At 37.8% G+C, this 14,485-nt stretch overlaps 1 protein-coding gene across 1 annotated transcript in view; it reads left to right on the forward strand.

The window, feature by feature from the left end:
* The first annotated feature begins 3,713 nt into the window (after nt 1-3,713).
* ENKUR (enkurin, TRPC channel interacting protein) overlaps nt 3,714-14,485 on the forward strand; it is a 30,709-nt gene continuing 19,937 nt past the window's right edge. Inside the window, exon 1 of the mRNA XM_008070297.2 lies at nt 3,714-4,016. Within this exon, the coding sequence (XP_008068488.1) occupies nt 3,940-4,016 (77 nt within the window). The 5' untranslated portion in view covers nt 3,714-3,939. The remainder of the gene's footprint in view (nt 4,017-14,485) is intronic.

Consider the following 14,485-nt stretch of genomic DNA (forward strand, 5'->3'; position numbering starts at 1 on the left):
TTATAAATTCTATATCAATATTATTTCACCACAGAAATCTTTTATAGACTAGCAAAAAACAGTTAACTGCTATAATAATAACAAATTATATAATTTCTAAAGAATAAAAAAAGATGAATCCTATTTTAACCTATATACTAAATTTTATTTTGTAACATTTAGCCACAAATTGATTTTAGGGTCTCAATATTTTTAAGCAAATCAAAAGATAAAAGACAACAAAATAATTCCCCCAGTATGTAACATGTATCTGTAAACTGCGTTTTTACTTAAGAGGTAATACTTTCACTAACTTTTTGAGAATGTCTGCTACAATGACCAATTAGGAATATACATAGAAGACATATATATGGAATTCATCAACATTATCCATAGTTTATTTAAAAATTTAAAAATTCACGGAGAAATGAAAAAAGATTTGAGGATATTGCTAAACAATCAAAACAAAACGGTTCTGATCAATAGAGGGAAATCTCTAGTACTGTGCACTATAAAGGCCTCTGGTCTTGACATTCTTCAATGTGTTTAACAATGGTTTGGATGAAGCATTGAGAGGATGATACTGGCTAATTAGTGGCTAAGAGCATGGACTTCGGAGTAAGAAAATTCTGCAGATGCTCAAGTCTGTATTTTACATTAAATGGCATAGTATTTGCATGTAACTTACACACATCTTCCTGTATACTTTAAATCATCTCTAGATACCTTATAATACCTTATACAATGCAAATGCTAAGTAAATAATTGTTACATTTTATTATTTTATTGTTGTGTTGTTATTTTTAATTTTTTAAGTATTTCAATCCATGGTTGGTTGGTATGGAGGACCGTCTGTATATCAGGTCATAAACCAGCCAAAAGAAGGAAAAACTCTGCTTGTTTCTGACTACTGATCAAAAATCCTCTCAACAAGTCCTTCGGTCAGAGTATCTCCTACTTCCCATGAAATAGAGAGGTAGACAGGGTGGGAGGACTATACTCCAGTGCCATGTTGTAATCACAAGAACCTTAAAGCCAAAAGCATAATTCTGCAAGTTCAACACTTATATTTGTCTTTATATTACTATCAAAGCTGACTAAGCTTTTTCTGTTAGATTTCTGTCACTGGATGTCCTCTTAATGATCTCAAATATTTCACTGAAAAGACTTTAGGTACCTTTTTTAATTCTATAACTTTGAAAAATATTCTAAAGAAGCTGTCTTAAAAAAAAAAAAAAAAGCTGTCTTTACAAAAGGTTGCTTTTCCAGTTGTCTTATATCTCCATCTATACCTACTTTATTCATTTAAATTTAATAATCTTTAATCAAAAAAAGCTAATTTGTTTATGTACAACACATGCATGCCATTTATACAAGGTTGTCTGTGCAAGCTACCATCCACAGACCAAATCTGGCCTACCATTTTTTTGTAAATGAAGTTCCACCAAAACACAACTTCCATTGTTCATTTGTTTAGTAGTGTCTTTGGCTAATTCTGAGCTATAATGGCAGAGCTGAGTAGTTGCAACAGAAACTATATGGCCTGCAAAGACCTGAAATATTTGCTGCCTATCCCTTTACAGAAAGTTTGTTTATCCCTGAAGGTATATACCAATATACCTAACGTTGGACAGTCATTTCCTTGAAGACAATATTTCCTTGAAGACAACAGCCATTTTGAGGAAATTATAAAAATTAGAAATATATTGTTTAAACATACTTTCAAAAGGCAAGCAGAATTACAGACCAGATGTCGAAGAAAAAAAGTTCCTTTCCAAATAATTTAATAGTTTCATCATAACTGGAAACTAAATATACTACAGAGAAGCGGTCTTAAGCAAATTCTGTTTAGTATTTTTAAAGGCACTGACATCAGCAAAATTACTTCATTTCATTAACTCTGGATAATCAAGGCTAGCTAAGGCCAATTGATGCTAACTGGAGAAATCATGCTTTGCCCTTACTTGCTTTCAGGAACTGATTAACATAAATAGTTCCAAGGTGTCCCTTCTAATTAGAAAATGTATAAGTGCTGCTCAATGACTATCAACTTGGCTAATGGTGTTATCATTCTATGAGTCCTTAGTTCAAATCTTAGCATGTATAGGAACAGTTCCCCACCCCCAAATTTCTCTCTATATTTGCCAAACAAAAAACCAAAACCATAAAATACTCAAGGGGGTAAAGAAAAGACGGATCTGGATCAAGCTATCTAAAATCTAAATCTAATTCTAGATCTAGATATCTAAAATGTTTTGGAATATAGACAATCTGATGTGATAAAAATGAGGAGAATCTTCCCCAAGAGGACATTCATCTGAAATGCTGGTTAAACATCCAGGATAAAAATTAAAATCTGCAATTGGATAAGAAAAAACTAAAGTTATTTTTATCTAGTGAAGAGCCCAAAACAAGGATCTACATATTCAGCAAAGCCTTTTAGTTAAGACCTAAAAAGATCACGAAGCCATCGAGGTCTTTTAATCCCTCTACCAGATACCCTGGCAGTGAGGAACCTAAATTCGATGCTCTCTCTTGCCTCCAGGTAGCTTTTCTTTCCCTTGGACAGAGTGGCTTCTACAAGGTTGGCTCAGAGCCATCCATCTTCTTCTCCAAATGACATCACCAAAATGTCTTTTAGAGATTCGGGTAAAGGGCGTCTACATGAATTTCTTTGGGCAGTCACATGTGCATAAGTAGGTTTATGGGAGACCAAATAGTGAAAAACGGCCTAAGACTGCTTTTCAGAAGACAACGCTCAAAAAGAGACCTTTTTTTTTAAATGGGCAAAACTGTAAAGACCCATTCAAAAGGCTTCTCCCAGTTTAGGCTGCTCGTGGAGAAAGACCCAGGGGGAGGGCCCGACCAGGGGGTCCACGGGGGTGCAGAGCTGACCGGCGGGGACAGCAGCGCGGCAAGGCCGGGGCAGGGCGCGGCGCGACAGGTGGATGGAGGGCCGCGGAGACGCGGGCACTCACAGGCGACGAGCTGCGCTGTGACCAGCGGCAGCAGGAAAAATAAGGCAGACACGGCTGAGGTTACAACCGAGTAGCGCAAAGGGAAAGGTACCGTGGCGGGAAAGGCATGCGATGGGAACGGACTGGTTTCTGGCTTTCCTTTCTTTCTCCTCCCATAACTCACCAAGAAAATCACACTGAGAAGACGGGGAAAGGGAAAAGAAATGGGAAGCAGTATCCTCGAGCCGCTGGAGCTGCCTCGGGAGACGTAGCCCAGCCCCTCCGACCCTCGCCCCGGCCCCTCCCTCCATCCCGCGCAGTGGCCTCTGCGCCTGCGCCGGGCGGAGTGCCGGCGCCCCCCGCCACTCTCCTACCCGCCCTCCAGCCTACCCGAGCCCTCCGAGCTCCTCGGGCTCCTCCCCTCCCTCTTCGCGCTCTCGGCGTCGGCCGTGCGTCAGCGTGGCTTCGGCCGCTCGCTCCGCCCCGCCTGGATTGGAGCCTGCGCACAAGGGTCCTCTTGTGTGACGCCTGCGCGCGAGCTGCGCTTCGGACCGTCTGGTAGACTTTTTCTTTCCAGAGATACAGAGGTAGAAAAGAGCACACTTTTAGGGACACCGTTTTCACCCCGTTCCTCCCAAAGGCACGTATGAAACAGTGGCTTTCAAAGGAACGGAGACAGGAGAAGGTGCTGCAGAAAGGGAAGAAAGGAAGCCTAGTTTTCGGCGCTGCCTTCGACTTTCTGTCGCCTAGTAACTGTTCCCACGGCAACCGCACCAACAACAACGCTAAGCAATCCCAAGAGGAATAGAAAGGGTGTTTTCTTCCCGAGATAGGACTGCTAAGAAGGGGTCAAAGGGGTATTATGTGAAAGAGAGAACCTGAGTTTCTTGAGAAGGCAAAGGAGTAGGAAAGGAAGGGAGGAACAGTGAAGAAAGGGACGGAGATACTGATATAGGGAGAAAAAAGTTTAGGATAATAGTTTTTAAGGAGTCATTTGGTGGCCATGGATCCAACGTGCTCTTCTGAGTGCATTTATAACCTCATACCCAGTGACTTGAAGGAGCCTCCCCAGCCTCCTAGGTATGTGAATAAACAAAGATTCTCACTTGAAACAAGAATGGGAAATAATTACTCCTTATCAGGGTTAACTAAGCACATGTATTATGGGATTTTTAAAAATAAACTATATCTTTGTCTTAATGAAGTAGCCTTGGAGAACCACTTTTTAGAGAAGAGATCAAGAAATCTAGGTAGGTAGCATCTCACAATTTACAGAGCAGTCTTAGCCTACTGTTAATACGTATGTAATTGTTTGGAATTTAATTGTACATGGTGCAAAATGCCGTGTTGTTGAAAAGAGAACAATCACAATTTGATTATTCTGTGTTAGGATACTTGATGTTTGGTTTCAGGAGTTCAGCGCTGTATTTTTAATTGCACTACTTCTCCCTCTTTATAGGGTTAGTACTTATTTTTCCCCCAAGATTTTAGTGAATGATGAATTTCCATTTGTTTCTGAGCCTCAGGATTTTGATTGGTGAAACAAAGTAGATGGACTAGATAGTTTGTAAGGACATTTTCAGATCTAATGATTGAATGGAAAGAAGAATGGATGGATAGGCATGAACCCAAAAATAAGTGGGTTAAAAATTCTACATAGGTCTTAGAACCCCTTACGTACCTCTAATGTCCAAAAGGTAATCACAAAGTAAGCACTTCAGTTATTCCCATGCGTAGGGACTTAGAATTTCTTTAAATCAAGGGGAAAAAAGAAGGTAACTAGTGGTGAAAATCGCATCCCTCCTAGAACCTGAAATGTTTTCTGTCTTTTACCTTCATCCTTTTCCTTATGCAAATCAAACCACATTAAAAGAGCACTGGACTAAAAACAGACTCTGCAATTAATTGTCTTTGGTATCCTGAATAAAGTTTCATTTGTTTACTGGTCAATTGAACAAATTAAACATACTAGATAATCTCTAAGGTCTCTTTCAGTGGTCAATTATTTTTACTAGTAATTACTTGAGGTGCTTAATAGCTTCAACAAGCGGGCAACTCATTCCATTTTAAGCCTAGGCGAATATTTAGTTTTAATTAGAGCAGTGCTATATTGTATTTTTATTAGCATCTCAAAATCTAGTAGAGATTGGAAAGAAATGTAAATTATGATATAGTTGCAGAATTTATGTACGTGTTAAAATTGTCTATTGCTGAATCAACTTTTGGTTTTACTTTTCTGTAAATTATTTAAAACTCTCTGTAACACACTGGTGGCTTGTATTTTCTATAGAATACTAAATTTGAATGTTAAGATATTTTATTAGATAGATATTCTGTTCATTGATAAATTTAAAAGCCTTACTGCATCTAGATTTTTTTTTAATTGTATAAGAACAATATTTATTTGGCTAGCATTTATGGAGTCCCTATTATGTGTGTAACATTGCCCTGGTATATCAGATCTTGGGGTTGTTGGTGTGATAGCACAAAATCCTTGGTTTTACTAAGAAGGAATAAGTAGAAAAAGGACTTGTGGTGAGAGGGAATAGAATGCATCCAAATGTGGTACCAAGAGAATCCTTTCTGTTAGGTTGAAGTCAATTTACACTGGCAAGATTCTGACAATTAACTGCATTGTGATCTCCCACACTTCAGAGTTTACAGTCTTTTGAGGGGGTCTGAAATATGAACGTTAAAATATATTCTTGAAAACAGATATTAAATGAGAACTTAGAAGATGGATATATGTGACCATAATTAGGTGAAGGGCACTTTTCTGCAATTGAAATTCAAGCTGACTTAGGTATGAAAGTGTTGAAGTCATGATTCAGTTTTCAAAATTTGAGTAACTCATAATGCATAAGATGGTTTCTAAGATCTTCACCAAATTTATCGCCCTTCTGCTGATGGCTACAACTATTTAATATCCCCAATCATTCTCTCTTTCCCTTTTGTTTAAAGCAATATTCCGGATATGGTCTGAACAACCCATAGAACCATTGTCTCCTTTCCTTATTACTTGGCACAATACTTTTATCTATGCAGCCTAAATTTTCATTCGCATTTTGACAGTCACATCCCACTGTTGGTTCACACTGAAATACCTGCATGGATTATGACTAAGGCTAGTCTCTCCCATACTCTAATTTTGTAGTTGATTCTTTTTTATCTCAATTCATTAATCTATGAAGATAGTTTTGAGTTATGAATACTTCATATACTCTATTAACAATTCTTCCCAGCTTTGTGTCATTTGAAAATCTAATAGGCATGGCTTTTGTACCTCCATCTACCATTGCACGGGGCAAGTACTTTACACTTCAGTAGACTACTAGACACCTCTCTCTAGAGTTACAGCAGTTCAGTCACACCCAAATGAATCCATTCCTCAGTTCATATTTCTCTAACTCATCAGCAAGAATTTGATAAGAGGCTTTGCTAGCACCAAGATGCAAATAATGTTGTCTAAAATATTTCCCTGATCTATGAGTTTAATCATCTTATTTTTAAAAATTGATTTTCAAAGCCGGGCTTGGTGGCTCAGCCTGTAATCCCGCGCCTTTGGGAGGCTGAGGTGAGTGGATTGCCTGAGCCCGCGGGTTCGAGACCCGCCTGGGCAGCGAGACCTCATCTCTACAATAAATCAAAAAATCAGCTGGGCTACGTGGCACATGCCTGTAATTCCAGCTACTCGGAAGGCTGAGGCGGAAGGATCACTGGAGCCCAGCAGGCCGAGGCTGCGGTGGCTGGGAGCGGCCACTGCACTCCAGTCTGGGCGACAGAGTGAGACTCCAACTCAAAAAAAAAAAAATTGATTTTCATTTGAAACTCCAGATGAACAATAAATGATGAACAAAAAATGAACTCCAGATGGGCTCATGGAATGATTACTTCTTTACAAACATAATAAAAATTATCTCTATAACTCTAGCAGAAGTTGACATCAGGCTCACCAGTGTGGAATTTCTAAATACATAGCTTTTTGAAAATGAGAATTTGTAATGCTCTAAGCACCATTAATTTTTGTTTAATGCCTTTCTGTTTTTCATTGTGATTAATTGTAACACAAAATCAGAATTTCATTTTTCAAACTTCCCATCCTTCTTGGGCTTTTTTTCCATTTTATTCAGTATCGACATTGTTATATCTATATGTTCTGAAGTATTTATAACATCTTTTTTTAAAGTATGGTTACATATATGACTTTACTGAGCAATCTGTTCATTGACTATTATTAACTCTTAGGTGACAAAGTAGATAGGGTTCTTGTCTTATCTACTTTACTAATTCCAACAAAGAATTCAGTTGAGGAAAGCAGTAACCCTTTTAATGAACTTATATTTAAAGAAAGTCAAGACCAGGTGTGGTGGCTTACAAACCTGTAATCCCAGCACTTTGGGAGGTGGAGGTGAGAGGATTGCCTAAGTCCAGGGATTCAAGACCAGCATGGGCAACATGGCTGGACCTCATCTTTACATTAAATTGAAAAAAAAAATTCGCCAGGCATGGTGGTGCACGCCTGAAGTTCCAGCTACTTGGAAGTATCATCTGAGCCCAGCAGGTCAAGGCTTCGGTAGCCGTGATGTGCCACTGCACTCCAGCCTGGGCAACAGAGTGCGACTCGAACTCAAAAATAATTAATTAATTTAAGAAAAGAAAGTCAAGACTATTCCAAAGTATTTTTTTGGCATAATGACACTTTATGCTAAAATTCCCATTGCTGCAATATATGATCTCAGAGTATTGTGATGAGCATTGGAAGCTATTTTATACCTAAGCCACTTGTGTATACAATCCCGACTTGTACCCCACAACTTTAAAATATAATTACATTTTTAAAAAAAGAATGCTGAAATTTAAAAAAAGAAGCAGCTATTTTTGTGTTTAAGTGTTTAGTGTTAGAATGTACTTTTCATCTGGTTAGGTGGTCTTTACAGACTCCCCCAATAATAAAACTTCTCTTCATCTCCTGTATTTTATCCAACTGCTTTCTCGAGCTTATATATCATCTATCTCTTTACCTTTGATATATGTCTTATATCAGGCATACAACTGAAGATGTGCTGTAATTAATAAAAATCGCCTGAGAATGTAGAAATATTGAAGGACTGGGGAACTGTGAAATGGAAGGAATAATTTAAAAGGCACTTTTCCCCTTCAGACATATGGATGAAGGGAAGGACTTCCACAAATAGGATTGTTGTCAAAAAGGACAGTTGCAGCTTCCAGTGCATTTTGCTGGCTTAATGCTTATTTTGAGTTATTGCTTCTCATTTAGATAACTAATGTAATGTGGTAAAAGGTATTAGTGCACCTCTCTGGCATTTCATACATACCTAAAGATGTTGAGAGAACAAAATATGCCAACAATATTTCTTAAAATTAGTTGCCAGGAAAATTTGCAGATAAGTGAAATTTTGTGAATGTTAGACTTACTTTTTAGAAGATTATTTTGGGCAACCCCCTCAGGTCTACTCCCACTGTAGGAGCTTTTCTGTCCTTTCAATAAATCCTGCTTTCTCAAAAAAAAAAAGATTATTTCATTATGGAACAAGGTTTAATATCTTAAGCAATATCATACAGTCTATTTTCATATGAAAATTTGATTTGATAGGTCAGGAAAGTATATCAGTCTATTTCTGCCTTGTTAAATTAACCGTTTAGACATGATGACTCAGATTTTAGAGAATAAGACTATGTCTGCTAGGTTACAAGTAACATCAAGTAAAGAGTTAAACAATTCAGTTTTTAAAAATTTAATCAAAATGATATTCAATAATTACAGTCACAAGAATACTATTATTACTAATGACAATAATATGTTCAATACATATGTCAGATACAATATGTCAGATACTAGTCTCTTTTTCACAATCATTATTTAACTCTCACAGGAACCCCATGAGATAAGTAGTATTATCCCAATTTTATGGAAGACAAAACTCGGCCCCAGAAAATTGAGGCAGCTCAGAACAAGGGCTGAGACTAAGACACAAATCTGATACCAAAGTCCATAAACTTTAATCCATTTGCAAACCGCCTTTTAGTCTGTGCAATATGACAAACCTAATGAGAACTTTTTGCTTCAATGACACGTATTTTTTTTAGTCTTTGATAATTTATTGACAGTTTCTTTTTTTATTATAAAGATATGGGGTACAAAACAGGGTTAGGTATACAAACGCTGATTATGCAGATATCCTTGTTGGTGAAGTATGCCCCTCCTTCCCCTAGCAGTTTCCCCCAACTGCCAATCCCACCCCCCCTTCCCCGACAGTTTTCCACTACTGCCAATCCCTTTTTTATAGTATTATAGTCTTTACTAATCTAGTATATGGAGGACCCCTCCCCCCCCCAAAATTAACTTTTAGAGCACAGGACCCTCAGAATTTGTTCCTCTGGATCAAATGGTCAACCAAAGTTTTTATCTGAAGTTTTGAGAAGTTTGCATCATAATTTGTGGAAGAAACATCCTGAGCTGTGGCAAACAGATGACTCGTTCTTCACCTTGGCAATGCATCTGCCCACACTGCACTGAGTGGTCAACAGTTTTTTACCAAAAACGGCATGATCCTATGTGCCTCACCCTCCCTATTCACCTGATCTCACCCCAAGCAATTATTTTTGTTTTGTTTCCCTGATGAAAAAAGTCCTCAAAGGGATGTTTTTCCTGTGTGGAAAAGGTGAAACCAAAAATGACAGAAACACTAAAAGGCATCAAAATTGATGAGTTCAAAAACTGTTTTGAGCAGTGGAAAAAACAGCATCTCAATAAGTGTATCGCATCAAATAGAGAGTATTTTGAAGATGACTGAAGTTGAAATGTAAGAATACACAGTTTTTAATAAATAAATTCAGGGGGTTCTTTTGGGTCCCCCTCATATATCAGATACTGTTTGGTATTTATTTATATACTACCTTATTCTAATACAATAAGATTTTTTTATGAGGGTATCAAAGCAAATGGGAAGTGGTAAAAAGTAAGGTAATCCTATAAATGAGGTTATACATGAAATGTATGCTTTACAATCTTGTATGCTTGCTTGATGTCTGATACAAATTTGACTCAGAGCTATTAGTAAGTGGCCAGCCCACAAAGGAAGGAAGATTCATCCCATGATTCTGTAAAGTCATTCACATTCCAAGGCACATTTCCACAGACAAAAGCAAAGCAGTACCTGAGGAGAGGCACAAGTGTTTTTGGTGTGCATCCATAAGTACACTTCCTCCATGGTTCCTGGAGAGAGGCGACCATGTATCTAATGCAATGCATAAAGATTTCAGAAGTAATTTTACATTAAATATACTGAATTTCTTAGGTCTAATGTCATTCTCACTGTAGAACATCATCCCAGTGCCATAACATTACTTTTTTTTTAATCTATATTTTTTATTATGATATTGTGGGGTACAGTTAAGGGTTAGGTATGTAAATATGCTTCATTCAGGTACCCTTGTTGATAAGAGGTGTCTCCCCATCCCCAGACAGATATTTACTACTGTTAATGCCACCTCCCATAGTTTCCCACCACTGTCAGTCATTTTCTTATAGTATTACATTGGATGTGCAAGGTCCACTATATGAGTGAGAACATGTGATACTCAGATCTTTGTTTCTGTGAGATCACTCAGTATTATAGACTCTAGTTCCATCTAGGTTGCGGCAAAATTCATCATTTTGTTCTTTTTTATGGCTGCATAGTATTCCATCGTGTATATGTACCACATTTTTTAAATCCAGTCCTCTTTTCATGGGCAGCATGGTTGCTTTCAGGTTCTTGCTATTGTGAACAATGCTGCGATAAACATACGTATGCAGGTATCTTTTTTATAGAGTGATTTGAGTTCTTCAGGGTATATTCCTAGTAGGGGGGTTGCAGGGTCATATGGGAGGTCGATATGTAGAGCTTTTAGGAATCGCCATACTGTTTTCCACAGAGGTTGTACTAGTTTGCACTCCCACCAACAGTGTAGAAGTGTTCCCTTTTCGCCACACCCTCTCCAGCAATGGTTATTTTTTGAGTTATTGATAATTGCCATTCTGACTGGAGTTAGGTGGTATCTCACTGTGGTTTTGATTTGCATCTCCCTGATGAGTAGTGAGGTTGAACATTTTTTCATGTGTCTGTTGGTTGCTTGGATGTCTTCCTTTGAGAAGTGTCTGTTCATATCTTTTGCCCATTTTATAATGGGGTTGTTTGTTTTTTTCTTTTCAGCACATTTGAGTTCCTTGTAGAGCCAAGATGTTACACCTTTGTCAGACCTGTAGTTGGCAAATACATTTTCCCAATCTGTAGGCTGTCTCCCTGCTCTCTTGATGGTTTCTTTGGCTTTGCAGAAGCTTGTCATTTTAATGAGGTCCCACTTCTCTATCTTATCTCTTAGGGCCTGTGGGTTTCGGGTTTTGTTCAGGAATTGGATGCTAGTTCCAATTTCCATGAGAGTATGTCCTTCATTTTCTAAGGTTCTTATGGTTTGAGGTTTTACATTTAGGCCTCTGATCCATTTAGAGTTAATTTTTGTGTATGGGGATAGATAGGTGTCCTGTTTCAATCTTCTGCATGTGGTCAGCCAGTTTTCCCAGCACCATTTACTGAATAGGTTCTCCTCTTCCCAGTGGTAGGTGGTGGAGGCTTTGTCGAAGATGAGTTGGTTGAGAAATTGAAGTTTTCCTTCTGGAATCTCAATTCTATTCCATTGGTCTATATGCCTGTTCTTGTACCAATACCAAGCTGTTTTTATGATTGTAGCTTTATAGTAAAGTTTGAAGTCTGGTAATGTGATACCACCCACTTTGTGTTTTTTTGCTGAGGATTGTTGTGGCTACTCTTGGTCGTTTGTGTTTCCATATGAATTCCTGTGCTGTTTTTTCTAGGTCTAAGAAGAATGTTGCTGGTAATTTGATGGGTATTGCATTAAATCTGTAGATTGCCTTAGGTAAGATGGACATCTTCACAATGTTGATTCTTCCAATCCATGAGCATGGGATATTTTTCCACTTGTTTGTGTAATCTTTGATTGCTTTGAGCAGTGTTTTGCAGTTTTCATTGTAAAGGTCTTTCACATTTCTGGTTAGGAAGATGCCAAGGGATTTTATTTTTTTTGTAGCTATTGTGAATGGAATTGTGCTTTTTATTTGGGTTTCTGTTTGTTTATTATTGGTGTAAAGATATGCAATTGTCTTTTGCACATTTATTTTATATCCTGAGACTTTGCCAAAGTCCTTTATCAGTGTGAGGAGGTTTTTGACAGATTCTCTTGGGTTTTCAAGGTACATGATCATGTCATCTGCAAAGAGAGACAGTTTGACTTCCTCTTTTCCTATTTGAATACCCCTGATTGCCTTCTCTTTTCTGATTGCTCTAGCCAAGACTTCCAATACTATATTGAACAGGAGGGGTGAGAGTGGCATCCTTGTCTTGTTCCAGTTTTCAGGGGAAATGGTTCCAGTTTTTGTCTGTTTAGGAGTATCCTGGCTATGGGTTTCTTGTAGATGGCTTTTACTGTTTTGAGGTATGTTCCCTGTATGCCTAACTGTTCAAGTGTTTTTATCAAGAAGGGGTGCTGGATTTTATCAAAAGCTTTTTCTGCATCTAATAATATAATCATGTGGTTTTTGTTTTGACATCTGTTGATGTATTTAATTACATTTATGGTTTTACGAATGTTGAACCAGCCTTGCATCCCAGGGATAAAGCCTACTTGGTCATGATGGATGATATTTGAGATGTGTTGTTGAATCTGGTTTGCTAGGATCTTGTTGAGAATTTTAGCATCTATGTTCATCAAAGATATTGGCCTGTAGTTCTCTCTCTTTGTTGGGTCCTTACCTGGCTTGGGTATCAATGTGATGTTAGCTTCATAAAATGAATTGGGGAGAGTTCCATCTTTCTCAATTGCCTGGAATACCTTCAGTAGAATTGGTATAAGCTCCTCCTTAAATGTCTTGTAGAATTCTGCTGGAAAGCCATCTGTTCCAGGGCTTTTTTTTTTGGTAGGTAGTTTTCTTATTACGTAGTCAATTTCCTTGATTGTTACTGGTCTGTTTAGGGTCTCAATTTCTTCTTGTTTCAACCTAGGCAGGTTATGTAATGACAGAAAGTCCTCCATTTTCGAAAGGTTTTCAAGTTTGTTTCCATACAAGTGTACATAGTAGTCTCTAATGATCTTTTGTATTTCTTCAGGATCAGATGTGACTTCATCCTTGGTGTTTCTGATTGTGTTTATTTGGACTTTTTCTCTCTTTTTCTTGGTCAGTCTAGCTAGAGGTCCATCGATCTTGTTTATCCTTTCGAAGAACCAGCTTTTTGTTTAGTTGATTTTTTTGTATTATCTTTTTGTCTTCTATGTCCTGGATTTGGGCTTTTATTTTGGTGATCTGGATTCTTCTGCTGAAATTAGGTTTTTGGTGTTCTTGCTTTTCCAGCTTTTTTAGGTGGCTTCTTAGGCTGTTAATTTGTGATCCTTCCATTTACTTCATGTGCATTTGTAGGGATATAAATTCCCCTCTTACTACAGCTTTCATGGCATCCCAGAGATTTTGGTACGATGTTTCTTCATTTTCATTTGTTTCCAGGTATCTTTTGATCTCTGTTTTGATTTCATAATTGACCCAGGAGTTGTTTAGCATCATGATGTTTAGTGTCCATGTCTTTGTGGGTTTTGGGGGGACCTTGTTGGTGTTAATGATTATTTTTATTTCACTGTGGTCTGAGAAGGTGCATGGTAAAATTTCAGTCCTTTTAAATTTGCTTATGCTTGATTTATGGCCAAGTATGTGGTCGATCTTAGAGTACATTCCATGCAGTGATGAGTAGAATGTGTATTCTGTGGTCTTTGGATGGAGGGTTCTGTGGTATCAATTAAGTCCATTTGATCAAGAGTCACCTTGCGGTTTCAGATCTCATTGCTGATTTTTTGTCCTGATGATCTGGGTTGTGAGTGGGGTATTAAAGTCCCCAGCTATGATGGTATTGGAGTCAATATCTTTTTTAAGTTTACCTAGGAGCTGCTTTATGAAAGTTGGTGCTCCTCTATTCGGTGCATATATATTTAGGATGGATATTTCTTGTTGATGGATTGAACCTTTTATCATTATGTAGTGGCCTTCTGTATCTTTTTTAATTTTTGATAGCTTAAAGGGTATTTTGTCTGAGATTAAGATCGTGACTCCTCCTTTCTTTTGTGTTCCATTCGCCTGAAAATTTGTTTCCCATTTTCTTACTTTGAGTCTGTGAGTGTCCTTTCTAGTGAGGTGAGTCTCTTGAAGGCAATAGATTGTTGCCTGGTGATGTTTTATCCATTTTGCCATTCTGTGTCTTTTCAGTGGTGCATTTAGTCTGTTCACATTCAAACTAATTATTGAAATGTGAGAGTTGATCCCTATCATAATGTTCTTACAGAGTTGTTGTTCTTCCTATTTGTGTTATCTTTCTTTTTGTTTTAGAGTTGGATGATGTGTGTTTTTAATCTTTTGCCTGTACTCTTGTGAAGAACGTTGTTGTTCTTTTTTCCTTTTCTTCTGTGTTCAATACTTTCTTAAGTGTTTC

This window comes from Carlito syrichta, unplaced genomic scaffold (genome assembly GCF_000164805.1).
Source record: "Carlito syrichta isolate Samal-C Ts95f unplaced genomic scaffold, Tarsius_syrichta-2.0.1 Scaffold313342, whole genome shotgun sequence".
In the NCBI taxonomy this organism is placed as follows: Eukaryota; Metazoa; Chordata; class Mammalia; order Primates; family Tarsiidae; genus Carlito; species Carlito syrichta.